This window comes from Eschrichtius robustus, chromosome 10 (genome assembly GCF_028021215.1).
Source record: "Eschrichtius robustus isolate mEscRob2 chromosome 10, mEscRob2.pri, whole genome shotgun sequence".
Lineage (NCBI taxonomy): Eukaryota > Metazoa > Chordata > Mammalia > Artiodactyla > Eschrichtiidae > Eschrichtius > Eschrichtius robustus.
The window spans coordinates 33,348,978-33,369,865 of record NC_090833.1 but is presented as its reverse complement, the minus strand read 5'-3'; the positions used below and the strand labels follow the sequence as shown (position 1 = coordinate 33,369,865).

General features: G+C 44.2%; 1 protein-coding gene across 2 annotated transcripts in view; it reads right to left on the bottom strand.

The window, feature by feature from the left end:
• Positions 1-20,888, bottom strand: part of ANKS6 (ankyrin repeat and sterile alpha motif domain containing 6) — a 62,345-nt gene that overhangs the window by 7,112 nt on the left and 34,345 nt on the right. The window contains exons 12-14 of one of the 2 annotated variants that reach the window (XM_068552596.1): positions 20,136-20,322; positions 14,777-14,844; positions 11,398-11,514 (exon numbers count right to left, since the gene is read on the bottom strand). In XM_068552596.1, coding sequence (XP_068408697.1) covers positions 11,398-11,514; positions 14,777-14,844; positions 20,136-20,322 — 372 coding nt within the window. The remainder of the gene's footprint in view (positions 1-11,397; positions 11,515-14,776; positions 14,845-20,135; positions 20,323-20,888) is intronic. The other variant, XM_068552597.1, reaches the window with a different exon arrangement.

The window sequence follows — 20,888 nt, the reverse complement described above, 5'->3', positions numbered from 1 at the left end:
TAAAATTTAAAAAGCAAATTGGTAGTACCCAATGCTGGCAAGGGTGACACTGGAACTTATAAACACAGCTGGTGGGGGTGTTCACTGGCTCCTGCTGGAAGGTATTTCAGGACAAAGTACCATATACCTTGACTTAGACTCTTTGACTTCATAATTTCACTTTTTTTAGACGTCTATTCTGAGGAGATAATTAGGAAGCCTTATACACGAAGTTGCTCACTGTAGCACTATTTATAGAAAGTTTGGATATCTACATATCCAATAAGTAGGGATTAAAAAATAATAATTTTAGTACATCCTTGCAAATTTATTTTATTATATTAAAAGAGTTCTTAATGACATGGGTAACTGCATATATTTACTGTTAAACAAAGTAAGTAGAATGTAAAATTATAGATCCAAATTTATCTCAGCCACATAAAGAAAAACATTCAGCACAAAACGCTGCAGAGCAATCTTACCAAATATGAACAGTGCTGGCCTCTGGGTGGTTGGATCGTGACTCCTTTGAAAGTTTTTTTCACCTTTTTGGCACTGTGCAAATTTAGTAAGACAAATATGCACAACTCTGAATAATCACAAAAAAATGGGAATGGAAAGAAGCAATGGCTTAGGACTGATGAAAGGTGAAACTCAGGCCATCATTTCTGATTAACCTTCTCCAATATAGCACTTGTCTGAAACTAACAGACTAATAAGCTGACTTGAGTATATATCACAACTCGGATAGTGGGGTGGGCTCACCTGGAAGTCAAATGGTTTGCAGGCTGAGGGTCCACACTGCTTTGCTGATATTTTTATGGCTGAGCCAGGTTTTGGGCGAATATTCATTAAAAAAAAAATTTTGAGGAGGCAGAGTCAAGATGGCGGTGTGGGAAGACGCGGAGTTAGCGTCTCCCCACAACTAGGGCGCCTGCCGGCCGCTGGTGGGGGACTCTGACGCCCAAGGAGACGGGAGGAACCCGAGAGTGAACCGGTAGGACGTAGGGGGACTGAGGGGGGAAAGAGAAGTGGAGGCCAGACAGGATCAGCGCCCCTGAGGCCAGGGAGATCAGGAGAGGCAGGTGGGAGGGACCCTGCGGGAAGAGCGGGAGAAGAGCGGAGGGTGATCGCCGGGCCCACATGGGCTGGGGAGCCTGCTGAGCTCCCAGGCCGGTTCCCCCCACTCCAAAGCCCCATCCAGCCGGTGTGGGCCCTGGGGGCATAGGAGGGAGGCTGGGGAGATCAGGAGTGGCAGGTGGGAGGGGCCAACCCAGGAGGAGCAGGAGAGGAATGGAGGGCGACTGCCCTGCCCACTCGGGCACAGGAAGCCTGCTGGGCTCCCAGGTGAGGTCGGGGGGCACACCTGTGTCCCTTCTGTTCCTTGAGCCTAAGCCCCACCCCCCACAGCCCCCAGGGCCTTTTCCAGCCCTGTGGGTCCTGAGTATTGGCCCCACCCACCACCCAAACCTCGCCTCGCCCTTGCTTAGGCCCCGCCCTCCACAGCCAAGGCCTCCCGCCATCCTGCCCCTTTTTTTTTTTTGCCACTCCACGTGGCTTGCGGGATCTTGGTTTGTGAGCCTGGGGTCGGGCGGAAGCTCCTGTGGTGGGAGCTCTGAGTCCAAACCACTGGACTAACAGAGAACCTCAGACCCCAGGGAATATTCACCGGAGTGAGGTCTCACAGAAGTCCCCATCTCAGCACCAAGACCCAGCTCTACCCAATGGCCTACAAACTCCAGTGTTGGAAGCCTCAGGCCAAACAACCAGTAAAACAGGAATACAATCCCACTCATAAAGAAAAAAAAAAGGAGACGGCAAAAAAACATGTCACAAATGAAGGAGCAAGGTAAAAACCTACAAGACCAAATAAATGAAGAGGAAACAGGCAATCTACCTGAAAAAGAATTCAGAGTAATGATAGTAAAGATGATCCAGAATCTCGGAAATAGAATGGAAGCACAGATTGAGAAAATACAAGAAATCTTTAACAAAGATCTAAAAGAACTAAAGAAAAACAAACAGAGATGAACAACACAATAACTGAAATGAAAAATACACTAGAAGGAATCAATAACAGAATAACTGAGGCAAAAGAATGAATAAGTGAGCTGGAAGACAAAATGGTGGAAATAACTGCCAAGGAGCAGAATAAAGAAAGAAGAATGAAAAGAATTGAAGACAACCTCAGAGACCTCTGGAACAACACTAAATGCACCAACATTCGAATTATAGGGGTCCCAGAAGAAGAAGAGAAAAAGAAAGGGTCTGAGAAAATATTTGAAGAGATTATAGTTGAAAACTTCCCTAACATGGGAAAGGAAATAGTCACCCAAGTCCAGGAAGCACAGAGAGTCCCATACAGGATAAACCCTAGGAAAAACACACCAAGGCACATATTAATCAAACTAACAAAAATTAAATTCAGGGCTTCCCTGGTGGCGCAGTGGTTGAGAGTCCGCCTGCCAATGCAGGGGACACGGGTTCGATCCCTGGTCCGGGAGGATCCCGCATGCCGCGGAGCAACTAAGCCAATGCCCCACAACTACTGAGCCTGTGCTCTAGAGCCCGTGAGCCACAACTACTGAACGCACGTGCGCAACTACTGAAGCCCATGTGCCTGGAGCCCGTGCTCCGCAACAAGAGAAGCCACCGCAATGAGAAGCCCCCACTCGCCGCAACTAGAGAAAGCCCGCACGCAGCAATGAACACCCAACACAGCCAAAAGTAAAATAAATACATTTATTAAAAAAAAAAAAAGTCCTGAATAAAGTCTTCCTTACCATTTAAAAAAAAAAAATTAAATTCAAAGAAAAAATATTAAAAGCAGCAAGGGAAAAACAAAAAATAACATACAAAGCAATCCCCATAACGTTATCAGCTGATTTTTCAGTGGAACCTCTGCAGGCCAGAAGGGAGTGGCAGGATATACTTAAAGTGATGAAAGAGAAAAACCTACAACCTAGATTACTCTACCCAGCAAGGATCTCATTCAGATTTGGTGGAGAAATCAAAAGCTTTTCAGACAAGCAAAAGCTAAGAGAATTCAGCACCACCAAACCAGCTTTACAACAAATGCTAAAGAAACTCCTCTAAGCGGGAAACACAAGAGAAGAAAAAGACCCACGAAAACAAACCCAAAACAATTAGGAAAATGGTAATAGGAACATACATATCAATAATAACCTTGAATGTAAATGGATTAAATGCCCCAACCAAAAGACATAGACTGGCTGAATGGATACAAAAACAAGACCCATATATATGCTGTCTACAAGAGACCCACTTCAGACCTAGGGACACATACAGACTGAAAGGGAAGGGATGGAAAAAGATATTCCATGCAAATGGAAATCAAAAGAAAGCTGGAGTAGCTATACTCATATCAGATAAAATAGACTTTAAAATAAAGAATGTTACAAGAGACAAGGAAGGACACTACATAATGATCAAGGGATCAATCCAAGAAGAAGATATAACAATTATAAATATATATGCACCCAACATAGGAGCACCTCAATACATAAGGCAACTGCTAACAGCTATAAAAGAGGAAATCGACAGTAACACAATAATAGTGGGGGACTTTAACACTTCACTTACACCAATGGACAGATCATCCAAAATGAAAATAAATAAGGAAACACAAGCTTTAAATGACACAATAGACCAGATAGATTTAATTGATATATATAGGACATTCCATCCAAAAACAGCAGATTACACGTTCTTCTCAAGTGCGCACGGAACATTCTCCAGGATAGATCACATCTTGGGTCACAAATCAAGCCTCAGAAAATTCAAGAAAATTGAAATCGTATCAAGCATCTTTTCTGACCACAACACTATGAGATTGGAAATTAATTACAGGAAAAAACTGCAAAAAACACAAACACATGGAGGCTAAACCATGCACTACTAAATAACCAAGAGATCACTGAAGAAATCAAAGAAGAAATTAAAAATACATAGACACAAATGACAATGAAAACATGACAACCCAAAACCTATGGGACGCAGCAAAAGCAGTTCTAAGACAGAAGTTTATAGCAATTCAATCTCACCTCAAGAAACAAGAAAAATCTCAAATAAACAATCTAACCCTACACTTAAAATAACTAGAGAAAGAAGAACAAAGAAAACCCAAAGTCAGTAGAAGGAAAGAAATCATAAAGATCAGAGCAGAAATAAATGAAATAGAAGTGAAGAAAACAATAGCAAACATCAATAAAACTAAAAGCTGGTTCTTTGAAAAGATAAACAAAATTGATAAACTCTTAGCCACACTCATCAAGAAAAAAAGGGAGAGAACACAAATCAATAAAATTAGAAATGAAAAAGGAGAAATCACAACTGACACTGCAGAAATACAAAGGATTATAAGAGACTACTACAAGCAACTTTATGCCAATAAAATGGACAACCATGAAGAAATGGACAAATTCTTGGAAAGGTACAATTTTCCAAGACTGAACCAGGAAGAATTAGAAAATATAAACAGACCTATCACATGTAATGAAATTGAAGCTGCAACTAAAAATCTTCCAACAAACAAAAGTCCAGGATCAGAAGGCTTCACAGGCGAATTCTATCAAACATTTAGAGAAGAGCTAGCACCTATCCTTCTCAAACTCTTCCAAAAAATTGCAGAGGGAGAAACACTCCCAAATTCATTCTACGAAGCCACCATCACCCTGATACCAAAACCAGAAAAAGATATCACACACAAAAATTATAGATCAGTATCAGTGATGAACATAGATGCAAAAATCCTGAACAAAATACTACCAAACAGAATCCAACAGCACATTAAAAGGATCATACACCATGATCAAGTGGGATTTACCCCAGGGATGCAAGGATTCTTCAATATATGCAAATCAAACAATGTGATACACCACACTAACAAATTAAGGAATAAGAACCACATGATCATCTCAATAGATGCAGAAAAAGCTTTTGACAAAATTCAACACCGATTTATGACAAAAACTCTCCAGAAAATGGGCATAGAGGGAAACTACCTCAACATAATAAAGGCCATATATGACAAACCCACAGCAAGCATCATACTCAACGGTGAAAAACTGAAAGCATTTCCACTAGGATCAGGAACAAGACAAGGATGTCCACTCTTGCCACTCTTATTCCACATAGTTTTGGAAGTCTTAGCCACAGCAATCAGAGAAGAAAAAGAAATAAAAGGAATACAAATTGGAAAAGAAGAAATAAAACTGTCACTGCTTGCAGATGACATGATTCTATATATAGAAAATCCTAAATATGCCACTAGAAAACTACTAGAACTAATCAATGAATTTGGTAAGGTTGCAGGATACAAAATTAATGCACAGAAATCTCTGGCATTCCTATACACCAACAACGAAAAATCAGAAAGAGAAATTAAGGAAACACTCCCATTTACCACTGCAACAAAAAGAATAAAATACCTAGGAATAAACCCACCTAAGGAAACAAAAGACCTATATGCAGAAAATTATAAGACACGGATGAAAGAAATTAAAGATGATACAAACAGATGGAGAGATAGACCATGTTCCTGGATTGGAAGAATCAACGCTGTGAAAATGACTATACTACCCAAAGCAATCTACAGATTCAATGCAATCCCTATCAAACTACCAATGTCATTCTTCACAGAATTAGAACAAAAAATCTTACAATTCATATGGAGAAGAAGACCCGAATAGCCAAAGCAATCTTGAGAAGGAAAAACGGAGTTGGACGAATCAGGCGCCCCGACTTCAAACCATACCACAAAGCTACAGTAATCAAGACAGTATGGTACTGGCACAAAAACAGAAATGTAGATCAATGGTACAGGATAGAATGCCCAGAGATAAACCCACGCACATATGGGCACCTAATTTATGACAAAGGAGGCAAGAATATACAATGGAGAAAAGATAGCCTCTTCAATAAGTGGTGCTGGGAAAACTGGACAGCTACATGTAAAAGAATGAAATTAGAACACTACCTAACACCATACACAAAAATAAACTCCTAATGGATTAAAGACCTAAATGCAAGACCAGACACTATAAAACTTTTAGAGGAAAACATAGGAAAAACACACTCTTTGACATAAACCACAGCAAGATCTTTTTTGACCCACTCCTAGAGTAACAGAAATAAAAACAAAAATAAACAAATGGGACTTAATTGAACTTAAAAGCTTTTGCACAGCAAAGGAAACCATAAACAAGACAAAAAGGCAACCCTCAGAATGGGAGACAATATTTGCAAATGAAACAACAAACAAAGGATTAATCTCCAAAATATAGAAACAGCTCATGGAGCTTAATATCAAAAAAACAAACAATCCAGTTAAAAAATGGGCAGAAGACCTAAATAGACATTTCACCAAGGAAGACATGGCCAAGAGGCACATGAAAGGATGCTCAACATCACTGATTATTAGAGAAATGCAAATCAAAACTACAATGAGGTATCACCTCACGCCGGTCAGAATGGCCATTATCAAAAAAGCTAGAAACAATAAATGCTGGAAAGGGTGTGGTGAAAAGGGAGCCCTCCTGCACTGTTGGTGGGAATGTAAATTGATACAACCACTATGGAAAACAGTATGGAGGCGCCGTAAAAAATTAAAAATAGAACTACCATATGACCCAGCAATCCCACTACTGGGTATATACCCTGAGAAAACCATAATTCAAAAAGAGACCACCACAATGCACCACAATGTTCACTGCAGCACTATTTACAATAGCCAGGACATGGAACCAACCTAAATGCCCATCAACAGATGAATGGATAAAGAAGATGTGGCACATATATACAATAGAATATTACTCAGCCATAAAAAGAAACAAAATTGAGTTATTTGTAGTGAGGTGGATGGACCTAGAGTCTGTCATACAGAGTGAAGTAAGTCAGAAAGAGAAAAACAAATACTGTATGCTAACGCATGTATATGGAACCTAGAAAAAAAAAAAAGATGGTACTGATGAACCTAGTTGCAGGGCAGGAATAAAGAGGTAGACATAGAGAATGGACTTGATGACATGGGGTGGGAGGGCAAAGCTGGGGCGAAGTGGGAGTAGCATCGACATATATACACTACCGAATGTAAAATAGTTGGCAGGTGGGAAGCAGCAGCATAGCATAGGGAGATCGGCTCGGTGCTTTGCGATGACCTAGAGGAGTGGGATACGGAGGATGGGAGGGAGGCTCAAGAAGGAGGGGATATGGGGACATGTGTATGCATATGGCTGATTTGCTTTGTTGTACAATAGAAACTAACAGAGTATTGTGAAGCAATTATACTCTAATAAAGATCTATTAAAAAAATGTTTTTGGCTAAAATGTTCAAACTTTTTTGATTGTGTATGAAATATATTTTATATCACAACCCTGTTACATGTAAATCCATACAACTGCAACAAGCTTTAGCCTTCTTACCTGTAAAGAATGTTGATATTTTCTACTCTGTTCTATTTTGCTTGTTAAAATGCTACTCATGAACTACTCAATTGATTCTACAACCCTCCAGCATGCTGTGGACCACAGCTAGAAAGACATGGGGTTGAGGGGACAAGGAAAGCTGGGCTTCTCCTCTCCCATGTGTCCTGAGTTTTCAAATGTGTACAGAGCATTTGAGCCACAATGGGTACTCTTTTGGCCAAGGTTGAGTTTCAAAAGAAAAAGGATGAACATTAGGAGAAGCTCCTGCCCTAGAGCAATCAAGAAGGAGACAGGAGTCGGGGTCAGGCGGGTCCAGCCCAGAAGAGCCGAGGCCCCAGGCGTCCAAAGAGCTATTGGAAGCCACACTCGGTCTGAGAAGTTCTTTGCTCTTTCTAAGAACCAGCACAGACTTGCAATGGTAACCTAGAGTAGGGAAGATACACTTGCTTTTGTGATATTCAAGGTCTCCCAATCATACCTTTGCTCTAAGATGCACTTGACACACAGTCCTCATTTCCACAGGACTTTGGCACTACTGACCCTTGAATAATAGGGCCATCCTCCAGCGATTAGTTCAGCTCGGCCCCTTCCCCTTGCACCTATCTCCACGTGGGTTCGCCTGACTTTGCAGGGTGGATGCTACCTGTGGGGAGGACATGGGTGGCGTGGCATGTTGGATGCACCTGGATCTTTCAGTTGGGAGATGATCAGCCGGGGCCCCCAAGGAAGACCACTGTATTGGGTTGAATGTTTGTGTCCTCTGTTGAAACCCTAAGCCATCAATGTGATGGTATTAGGGGGTGGGGCCTTTGAGAGGTGATTAGGATTAGGTGAGCTCATGAGGGTCAGGTTCCCATGACATCATCGGTGCCCCTATAAGAAGAGATAAGAGAGATTTGCTTCTCTCTGTTATGGGTCACATGGGGACACATGAGAAGGTGGCAGTGTGCAACTTGGAAGAGGACCCTCACCAAACTCAACCACGCTGGCACCCTGATCTTAGACTTCCAGCCTCCATACTTTGAGAACTAAATTTCCATTTACAAGGAATTTCCATTTACAAGGAACAAATTTCCATTTGTAAGGTATTTTGTTATGCAGCCCGAACTATGACAGCCACCAGCGGCTGTTGCTTCTGCTCCTCTTGATGGGGCCCCGTTTAGTATGGGATACAAGCTGTTACGGAAACAAGGAGAAGGGGGCAATGAATTTGAGAGAAAACTTAAAAAAAAAATGTTCTAGTCTGTACAGACTTTAAGACAAATGTCCTCCTTTGGAGTGGGCTTGAGATGTCACATCATCCACTCTGATGATGACAGTTAAGTTTCCTAAGATTTGCAAACCAACCCAGTCTGTCTTCTTTTTATGATTCTGGACCAAGGAGGCCATAACCACAGAGGGCAGAGGGGAGGTTGCAGAAGCATTAGCAGTTACCATCTACCAAGCCCCAGGCCAGGCTCCAGGGACACCCAGCTCCTGTCTCCCCATGCCCTCTGAGGTCCTCACTGGCCCTACATCTAGAACCTTTTCTGTCCTTCCTTCTCGACTGGCCTAGGCTTGGCTTTCCTCACCTCCTTCCTCCCCTTGGCTCACACATCTGGCCCTTGGAAGCCAGGAGGAGGAAGGGTCCTAACTTCTGAGCCAGAGCCTCCTTACCATCACTCACCGAGTCCCCTCCCCAAAGCCCTTGCACACTTGACTGGGTTACCCTCAACCACCCTGGGAGCCTTAATCTGTCCCCTCTGGCCTCCCCTCACACCAGGCATCTTTCTCTCCATGCTCCAGCCACTCCTTTAGTTCTTTAAATGCACCACACATCTCACTGCAGGGCCTTTGCACATGTGCTGCCCTCTGCCTGGTCTGCACTCTTCTTCTACCCCTTTGTCAGGTGGTTCCTGCCTTCCTTCACATCGCAGCCCTCCTGCCCTTCCTCGGGGACGTCTTCCAGGCCCTTGCCTTACCAGTCCCCACTCTAAGTCAGGAGCTCTCACAACACAATTTGCCTGTCCTGTGCCTGTGGATTATACCGAGGCAGGACAGCAGAGAGGCCAGGACACAAACTCTGGGTTCTAATCCTGCCTCTGCCACTTACTGACTGTGTGATCTTAGGCAAGTTCCCTGATCTCTCTGTGCTTCAGTTCCCTCATCTGTAAACTGGAAACAACCTCAGTGGCTTTCGTGAGGGTTACACGAATGACTAGATGTGACGTGCTCAGAGCAATGCTGGGCACTGAGTGATATTCAGTGCTCAACACCCACACGGTGCCTGGGACATGGCAGACAGTTAAAGGGAGATTTCTCATGAATAATTCAATGCTCTGAAGACTTTAGTGCTGGCTTCAGGTGATCCACCTGCGGTAAGCCACCCTGAGGCTTCCGTTCCCTAGGTGAACCCTTCCTAGCAGCCGAGACCTGCCCACCTTCTGCTGCTCAGGTCTAAGGGCAGGGCAGAAACGGTGCTGGTCTCCGAGTCGGGGCTCACTGCCCCTCTTGGAGCCTCTGCTTCCCTATCTGTAAAATGAGGCAGCAAAGGGTCGCAGGACAGGTGAGCAGTGTTTAGGAACAGGCCACTTGCAGAGCAGAAAGAACACACAGCAAAGACCTGCAGGAAAATGCTTAGGCTTGCAGACACCTGAAGCAATGCCGACTACATCACTTTGAAGGACGACCTCACAGCCTACACACAGGCAAAACAGTGACGACCACGATGGCAAGAAAACCAGCCCCCAACCCGGCGAGGCTGCAGGGCTGGAGGAGCTGCTTCCGCACAGTGTGATGCTGCAGGAACCAGTGAGGAAGACCCCCTCCCCGCCCCCGACTCTGCTCCTGGGCTGCACGAGGAGAGTGTGAGGGTACCGGCCTCCCAGATTAACTGAGGAAAGGTATGCACAGTGATCTGTGAATGATAAAATGTTACGTGGATATTTACTTGAGATTGTCACTACAGGTCTGTTCAATATTTCTGTGCCTACCTGGCAATGTATAAAAAGAACCATAAAACGGTCACGATCTCTAACATAACCTTGTATTGTGGAACACAGCCTGAAGAACAAAACAACAGAAGAAAAAGCAAAAAGGCAGAGATGTCCATTCTGGTACTATTTACGACGGTCAAATCCCAGATTTTACCCGTCACTATTGTCCAACAAGTGGGGAGCTGTTAGGCAAAGTGTGAAAGAGCAACAGGTATGCAAGTATTTATACGTTGTTGCTTGAATAAGAGACCAAAACAAATCCAGCCCACGTTAGGGAAAAAGGCAGAAGGCAAAGGAATGTGAATAGCCCAAGAGCGACTGTACAACTGTCTGCAGAGTGAGTGGTGCCTCGCTTCTCCTGTGTTCTGTTTGCTTGTTTGTTTTTTGCATATGTGCCTTTGGGTGGGTGGATGGGTGGGTGGGGGCATTGCTAATCTTTAGCTCTAAAGCTGGTGAAACAGAAGTTGAACATTAGACAAAAATGCAGCATGCCAACAACAACACTGACTGACAGATCTCTGCGTGCCAGGCGCTCTGCTGGGCATCTCAGTCCCGGCAGCCAGCCCATCACCCCCACCCTACAGACAAGAAAGCGAGGCTCGAGAAGGGTGTGACTTGCCCAGGGTCACTGGAAGTGGAGGAGCTGGGATTCAAACCCAGGTCGGCCTGACTCTGGGGCCTGTCTTAATCAACTTCCACTGTGCTCCGGAGGGCAAAACCCAGCCCGGTGGGGTGAGATGACCGGAGGGAATGTTTTAGCCAAATCTAAGGAGAAACCACCTTATGGGAAGAGAGATCTCGAAAAGGAACAGGCATACTCAAAGGTAGTGACCCCTCGGCCTTGAGAGGTGTATGAGCGGGGCTGGCCTCCACCAGCTGTCGGGGAGAGATGAAATCAGACCATGAAGGTCCCTGGAACACTGGGGCCGAGGATCCTAGTGAAGCTCTCAGCTGTTGGAAACAGGAAAAAAAAAAAAAAAAAGATAGAGAACAATACCTTGCCTGCGTTCAGTTCAGAAATCGCTGCCAAAATCTGCTGCCTGGATCCATCTGTCTTAATACCCAGCTCCTTCAAGTCACCATCGGTGAGCGTGAGGAATGCTTCCATATCCACCTGGGAAGAGAAAGGGGGATTTGCTACTATCTGCTCGGTGCCACACCTCTTTTTCCCAACCACAACAGGACTATCATGATAATGAGCTATTAGTGCTTATTAGTAGTGAATTAATTATGATTTACTACTTCCAATTCCTGGCTTTATGCTGAAAGTTTATTTGAAAACATCATTAAAAACGAACCCTCAGGACTTCCCTAGTGGCGCAGTGGTTAAGAGTCTGCCTGCCAATGCAGGGGACACGGGTTCGATCCCTGGTCTGGGAAGATCCCACATGCCACGGAGCAACTAAGCCCATGTGCCACAACTACTGAGCCCGCATGCCTAGAGCTCGTGCTCTGCAACAAGAAAAGCCACCACAATGAGAAGCCCACGCACTACAACGAAGAGTAGCCCCCGCTCGCTGCAACTAGAGAAAGCCCGCGCGCAGCAACGAAGACCCAACGCAGCCAAAAATAAATAAAATAACAAACAAACAAACAAAAACAAAAAAAAACAAACAAAAAAAGAACTCTCCTCAGCTCTAGGCCTGGGATTTTTAGGAGAGGTGCATTCTGGAAAGACTCTGAAAACGAAACAAGTAAGGGAAGTCTCTGAGACAGTAATCTGGGTGACTAGAGTGGTAAAAAATCCAAGTCTTGCTATTAGAAAGTTAATTCCAATGTTGCTGCACTTTTAACAGTATCGGATACTGCACAGAAAATATGAGTATATGGCAGTACTCACCATGTTTCCCCCCCCCCCCCAAAAGGACAAGAGAGATGCAGACTGTGGAAAGACAGAGTGAGAAAATAAACAAGCAGAAGCAATAAAGGAAAGAAGGGCCATTGGTTTTCACCAGAAAAAAAAGGGCATCTCAAAGCTGTTCAATCCTTGGTTTTTACCAGAGAAATTCTAACATTTCTGTCACCCCTGCCTAGGCCTCAGCTCCAGGAGAAATTTCTTCCCTGTCTTTATCTCTTTTAATAGTCACTTTACTTTCCTGGATTTAAAAAAAAATCTTGAACCTGGTTTGAGTTAGTGGGGAAGGGTCTGCTCCCTTATCCAACATCAAGCTCTCCCTGAGATGCAGAGAGGGCCCCTCTGATAACAATAAGCTCCCTGAATCCCTCAGGGACTTTACAGATCACAAGGCGCTAACGGGCTGAAGGAAGAGGTGACATGATTTTGACGGAAACCACCTGGCCCCGGCCCTGCTGGATACTCCCCTCCCCCACCATCCCAGACCTGTGGCAGAGACCCCACACCCAGCTCCTCAGAAAGCACGGAACGCATAAAATAAAAGCAGGCAGCCATCAGCAAACAGTAAAGATTTTTTTGACGATGAGAAAAATCGCCACTGAAGTTTAAGACATCAAGGAGGCAGGAAGGACAGACTGGATAGGGCAGAAAAGCAAACCAAGGAAGAAAGCCACAGCACCCCTTACTGTTTCTTGAACAAAAATACAAACTCCTCAGATTTTGGAATTTATGAATTAGATAAGATTCTAATGACCAAATAATTCTCCCTTCTCAAATAATAGAGAAAATGTTAAATAAATCAAACTGACTAGGTTGAGTTCATCTGCCCAGTGAGGAACATTTCTCTTGCCATAATTTAGCTTGAATTATTTTTATAGAGACTGGATTTTCTTCACAACCACAATGCCTTTTTTATATTGGCTTTTGGCTTTTATTCTGAGGCAGACCCTTCTAAATTTAAACATGATCTGTTGTATTTACTTTGAATGCCAATATACTGTGTATTACCCAAAAAAAAAAAGAAAAAAAAAATACAAACTCCTCAACTGCGTCTCAAGCTTGTTGGGGACAATGAGTGACTCTCGTGATTGCTACAATAACTATGACAGTTGTCATGTACTAAACTGGGCACCAGAATGTTCGAAGCCAGTGATTACACCCTGGTGGCTAATGGGCCCACTGAGGAATTTTATTTGGCCAACAGTAAAAATTTTAACATCTTATTGAGACGTAATTCACCTACCATACAATTCACCCATTTAAAGTGTGCAATTCAAAGATTTTTAGTACACAGTTATGCAACCGTCACCACACTTAATTTTAGAACATTTTCATCACCCCAAAAAGAAAACCCATACTCATTAGCAATCACTCCCATTCTGTCCTCCCCACATTCCCTGGCAACCACTAATCTACTGTCTGTCTCTATAGATTTGCCTATTCTGGACACTGTATATAAATGGAGTCATACCATATGTGGCCTTTTGTGACTAACTTCTTTCACTTAGCACAGTGTTTTCAAGGCTCATCCATGTTGTAGTGTGTATCAGCATTTCCTTCTTTTTCATGGCCTAGCTACATTCCATGGTATAGAGATAACACGTCTTATTTATCCATTCATCAACTGATGGGCATTTGGGTCGTTTCCACTTTTTGGCTACTATGAATAGTGCTGCTATGAACACTCTGTGTGAACACATGCTTTCAGTTATCTTGGGTATATACCTGGGAGAGGGATTTCTGGGTCCTAAGGTAACTCTGCTAAACATTTTGAGAAACTGCCAAACTGCAGAACAGTAATTTTTAAAAATGTGATTGTGAGGGCTTTAAAGCAAATAGGAACTCTCTTAGACTAACACAGACGCTTTACATCCAGATGCTGAACACAGATTCATTAGGATTTGCTTTTTTACCTGCTTTAAACCTAAGAACCTGCCAGGCAATCCCCTTCAACTAAAAGGACAGAAACAAACTTTACTAGAGAGAGCAGAACTCAAAATTATAAAATTCTATTATAATAAAACAAGCCATAAGGTCCCCAGGATTTCACTGTTATGAACTGAACCAAATGTGCTGAACAAGAATTCTATTTCCTCAGCTATCTCAGTGAAAAAGATCAATCTAGGCTTACAGGATGACAACCTCCATATTTAGACAACGGTTTTATGGTAAGATATAAATTGACATTCAAAAACAACATCCTGGGCTTCCCTGGTGGCGCAGTAGTTGAGAATCTGTCTGCCAATGCAGGGGACACGGGTTCGAGCCCAGGTCTGGGAAGATCCCACATGCCGCGGAGCAACTAGGCCCGTGAGCCACAAACTACTGAGCCTGAGCGTCTGGGAGCCTGTGCTCCGCAACAAGAGAGGCCGCGATAGTGAGAGGCCTGCGCACTGCGATGAAGAGTGGCCCCCACTTGCCGCAACTAGAGAAAGCCCTCCCACAGAAATGAAGACCCAACACAACCAAAAATAAATAAATAAATAAGCCTACACCTTTAAAAAAAAAACAACATCCTTACCTCTTGCTCCTCAAAAATGGGCTGATATTTCTCAAGTGATAATTTCTTAAGGATTCCAGTCAGTTCATCTTCAAGAGGGAAAGAATGTAAAATAAGATATTTTAGCATTTGGTAAAATGTATCAAGAGTGATCTTCAAACTTTCATAAAATAGTGGTAATCTTATTTCGAAATTCTACCAGAAAAAACCCCAACACAGAAAGCAGATCTAAGCTGCGTTCCTGGGGATGAAGCTGAAGGTGGGTCCCGAGCCACCTGTTGACCATACTCTTTCCTTAGGGCAGGCTCTCAGCATTTGCCAAAACCCCAGATTGGGCTATGAAGACAGAAGATGGGGGAGGGCAGTTCATGGCCAGGCTCCAATGGCTGACTCTCCAATGGCGGCAGCATCAAGCTCTTGGAGTTCTAGCTGCTGGGACTAAAACCCTCCCGTCTGTCCCAGAACAATTTTTAATTATGATTTCTTGACTGTTGTTAGCTCCAGCTGCAGTAAACACTAATGCCAGCAGTCCTCAGCTAGACAGAGAAAGAACTGGAGAGAACAGGTAGGTGGGCTTCAGACCAGAGTCAAGGTTTGCCTCAAGCGTTCGGAGGCTGTGAGCTTCCTGAAGGAAGGGCGTGACTGAATGGAACAGCAGAGCCAGATGGGCACAGACCAGGGGAAAACAGAAGATTTTGAGTATCAGGTTATCAGAGCAGGGAAGATAAAGAAGGAGACAAAAGCAGCATCTGGGGGGGCTTTAAGAAACATTCATTCACACATTCGATAAGGATTTATCAGACTAGGCACTGGGGACTCAATAGGGACCAAAGCAGACCATAAGCAGGCTGTCAGGCTCAAGGCAATGAGGAAGAACAGAGCAGGCTGGGGGAGGTTGACAGGGGACGTGAGAATGTTGTTTTATAGAGGGTGGTCAGGGAAGGCCTCTCAGAAGGAGATATTTGAGCAGTAAATGAAGGAGTGAGCTGTGCAGATATCAAGGCAAAGAGCACCAGGCAGCATCCAGGCAGTGAGAACAGCAAGTGCAAAGGTCCTGGGGCAGCGGGGGCAGCTTACAAAAGAGTTGACTGGAGGTTAGGAGGTCAGAGGTCCTTTTATTCACTCATCCATCATTCAACAGTGGCTACTACTGTGCCTACTACGTGCTGGGAATGCAAGGATGGAAACATCCATGCTGTGAAGGAACTCAGTGTAGCTGGCAAGATATAATGAAGAGGATGACAGCTGATGCACAGTGCTCACTGTCAGGCACCCTGTATGGATGATGCATCTGCTCTTAACAACCCCATGAGGTAGACCCTCTTACTGTCCCCATTTACAGAGGAGGAAGGCACAGAAAGCTGGGTACCATATCTCGGGTGAGGTCACACCACTAGTCCATGGTACAGCGGGGCTTCAAACACAGTGGTTTAGCTACCAGGCTTCTGCTACACACACTGCTCTGCCACTTCTCCCACTGGTGATGAGTATATGGTGAAGGGCACGAATAAGGGGATCTGGGGACAGAAAGGACAGCTGACCAGCCCAAGGGACCGGACAGGCTTCACCGAAGAGGTGCTAATGAGCTAGGATGTATGAGATGAAACGAGTCCCAACCCACACATAATCTATTATAGGTTCATGACGCCTATCATGCTTTGCTCCTGTCATTCCCTCCACGAGTCTCCCTCCACATCTGTGTGCTGGTAAATGTTTAACAACTGGATTTCTGGGAGGGGGAATGTACGCACGTATATAAGTACATGATTTTACTGATTTAAGGATGTGTGTGCACAATTTACATATAATAATAAATTACACAGTACTCTGTATTATAAATTCCATATAGCCAATGCCTTCACTGCATCTCTGGCGTCTCACTGAATGCCTTCATTGATTTTTGCCTTACTCTTGAAGACATAGCCAATGAGTGTAGCTCCTACATGAAGGCTCACTAATGCTTCCGTTTACGTGAACATGCGAAATGAAATGAAACAATGAAGACATACGTTGGAACTTCATGTGAGAAAATTTGCTGAATCAGATAATGGTTTTCAAAACCTTGAAGAATACTTTCTCAATTTTTAATGTTATTCTCAATATAACAGGTTAAACAGTTAAAGTTTAACCTGTATAATTAACACTGTCTCTGTCACTGTCTAGATGACATCCAGATGCTCTATGAAACATTAAATCAAGCCCTAGTGGGTATTTGCTGATTTCCGTGGTGTAAATGCCCCATTGTGGTCAATTTCAACCTACCAACATCATGTTCCTGGAAGTGGAATTGGGAAAGATGCACAGCAGTAACACATCAATACACAGTATTCCCATCACGTAGATAAAAGAGACATAAAGAACCTTAAGAGAACAGGTATTAGTAAAACGCACTAAAAATTAGTAAATAATATATTTTGTTTTAAATGCCACATACCTTTACATGTAACATAATCAGCTTAATTATAAGTTCATGCAGTTTGACTTTTTTTTTGTCTTCTTTTTTTTTAAGCATTTTTATTTTTATTTTTTAAAACTTTTTGGCCGCACAATGCAGTATGTGGGATCTTAATTCCCCGACCAGGGATCGAACCCGCACCTCCTGCATTGGAAGCATGGAGTCTTAACCACTGGACCGCTGGGGAAGTCCCTGTCTTCTTTCTTTACACATATTTTTTTTTTATTTTTTTAGAAATTCACATTCATTCATTCATTCATTCATTCATTCATTTATTTATTTATTTATGACTGTGTTGAGTCTTCGTTTCTGTGCGAGGGCTTCCCCTAGTTGCGGCAAGCGGGGACCACTCTTCATCGCGGTGCGCGGGCCTCTCACCATCGCGGCCTCTCTTGTTGCGGAGCACAGGCTCCAGACGCGCAGGCTCAGCAACTGTGGCTCACGGGCCCAGTTGCTCCGTGGCATGTGGGATCTTCCCAGACCAGGGCTCGAACCCGTGCCCCCTGCATTGGCAGGCAGACTCTCAACCACTGCGCCACCAGGGAAGCCCCTACACATATTTTTGTTGTTGTAATTTGACTTTAAACAGCTGTGTTTAATTGCCAGCTCAACTGTTTCCTACAAATGTGACAATTGGCTCTGGGCCACCATTCCTGGCCCCCAGCCCCCCACTCTTCTCAGTCCTCCTGGCCCGGCACAAGGGCCACTCTTCAGTGAAGCCCGCCGTAGTGCTTCGTGCCTTGCTGATAACACACGTTTGATCCCACTTTGCGTTACAATCATTTAATGTTATTATGTGGAATGTATCTGAATCCCCAGCCTGATGATGAGTTATGCTGACACTGGCACAGGTTACAGCACTCAGGGCCTGCCTCAGTCACCTTCATAGAAGGAATGTGAGGCTGAGAAGGCCACATCGTCACCGCCCCACCACTTCCTCCAGGAGGAATGAACAGACGGACACAGGTGGCAGGATGAGCAGGGCAAAGGCTTGCATGCAGTCCTTGACTGAGGCTACAGATTTCCCACAAAAATATCATAAAGAATGGCTATTTGGGGATAGGTTGCAGGCTCTGGTCTGTGATAATCTAATGCCTGCAGGACAAGGGTCTGGCTGCCTCGGGACCCAGGAACCCCAGGAGGGAAAACTAGGCTTTCTAAGCCAGAGAAGGTAATCTAAAAAGAATTTGCTGTCAGGTCCTCCTGTTTTTATCCCAACTAGGCTTTGCAAACCGTTTTTTTAATAATGAATGAGAGGGAAGCAAAGTGGGCATAGACAGTGCATTCCGATATCCACTGTCTCAACTCTTTTTTGGAAAAAGGTGGGGTACAAATCCCATACTGAACCTGTAGGAGTTTAGATTCCTGAAAGCCTCTGAGGCGGGAGAGTTCATGGGTAGGGAAATTAAGACTCCACACAGAAAACACAGTTGGGGGAATTCCTTGGCGGTCCAGTGGTTAGGATTCGACACTCTCACTGCCAAGGGCCTGGGTTCAATCCCTGGTTGGGGAACTAAGATCCCACACGCCACATGGTGTGGCCAAAAAAAAAAAAAAAGAAAAGAAAAAGAAAAAAACATTATATAAAAAAAAGAAAACACGGTTAGGGAGGAATGGGGTTGCTAGTGAATCTCTGAAGCTTTTATAAATGATTGCACTAGATATCACAAAACAATAAAAGCAGCCCCAAATAAAGCGGATGCCAATGGCAGTGTACATTTATCAACTCAGTACAGACCATAGCCTGTGCAGTTGATTTCAACTTATCACTTGCTGGGCAGAACCTGCTCTGCACTCCCTCCCAGTAGCTGCAGCAAGATGCCTACAAATGCACTTGTGAGGACCACACACACACAATGAGAGTTTCCTCCCCTCTCTGATTTATACTCCTTGATTTGCACCTGCCTGGGCCCCATCTCTCGTCAAAGCCCTGCTCCCTCCTCCCCCATCCCTGCTCCCAGGAGTCACCAGAGGGCAGTTTTAAAGGACTAGCTTCCTCTCTCCTTTATCTTTTATATCTTCACATCTTTATCTGGGGCCTCACTGCACAGCCTCCACTCCTGCCCGGCCGTCTGGTCCATCTTCCTTTCCTCATCATCCCCACTCATGCAAGTTCCAACGTTCTCCTGGTTACATCTCCTGCTTTTGCTTGCCCTCCATCCACTTCCATTTTCCTTTGAGGAGCTACTTCTCTCCCGCTCCCAATCCACACAGACCTGACCCCAACCCTGGCTCCAAAGGCAGACACACTCTACCCTTGGGGACACAGAGATAGTCAAGGCAAACAACCCAAGTTGTTATAAATATAGCCAAGACAGGACAATGACATTTACCCCTGGGATTCTGCTGGACCTACTAAGAAAGTAGCACTCTTTCTGCTGGGGTTGCTAAGTTAGTCAGAAGAAGTAAGCATGAAGCTGCTGGAGGTATCCTTGCCACCACTTGAAGAGAGCTTACCTGAGACATGCAGAGAAACACTCCCTAAGCACCTGGATCCAGACACGCCTGAAGCACACCCTACATATTTCCATTATATGAGCCAACAAATTATCCGTTTCTGGTATTGTTTTTGCTTAAATCAGTTTGAGTGGAGATTCCATCCCTTGCAACTGACAGAATTCTGATTTGTACAAGGTTCAGGGAAAGGTACATAACTGGGGTTGGAGAAGCAGTTCTACAGGTGTTTGTTCGTATATATAAACAAAACTCACCTACATTCAAAAACTACTATACACCTTTTAGGTATGTAAGCTCAGTAAAGACAAAAATACAAGGTAGAATCAGGGAAGGGGAAAGACAGGTGTTTTTGTTTGACTGAAAAAACGATAAAACACCTGACCTAGGATGGCTATAGCAAAGAAGGGCACCTGCTAGGTTACCATGGTGAAGAGGAAAGGGTGGGCTTTCAGGGCCCGGGGGACTCACCCTCATCAGTGATGGTGCCGCTGCTGGAGCCCCCGCTGCTCTTGGACTGCCGGTGGGATGAGGAGGAGGACACGGAGGACTCGGCCGCATGCCCTTTGGGAGAAGGTGAAGGCGTGAGGGTGGGGGAGGTGCTTTTGGAGGTAGTGGAAGTTCCAGACGGAGGCCTTTTGCTCGTCTCCAGTTTCTGCTGAAAAGAATAAGACAAATACAATTTTGAGCCCAAATCAATTGAGTCCTTTGTCCATTGGGAGGGAAAACAACTCCTTCATACCAGGACTGGTGAGATTTGGGGTTTCTGCATTTACTCTTGACCTGTGACTGAAATTTTAGAATCCAAGCTATAAGCCCTCTTTATCTGTCTCTGTATGTCTGTGTGTCTGTAGTTTGGAAAGATCTTTATCCTTCACTGTGTAAATGTGTAATATTTTCTTATTTCCAGAGGGTATTAATAAATTTGATTATAAAGTCAAAAAAAAAAAGAATAAGACAAATACATAAGCCATCACCTGGAGGATAGACATGATTCAAACAGACACCCACAACAGGGAACACGGGGGATATTTGACTCAACAAGATATCTAACCAGGACTATGACATCTACTTAAGAAAACATGCAAAGCAGAAACAGTATTATCAAAACAGTTACAGGAAAATCCTCCCCTGGAGCAGAGAGGCAGGGAATGGGATGGAAAAAGTGGCACATAAGGAGCCAGAAAACCTGGGTCCTAGTCCTGCCCCTACAGTTGCAACATT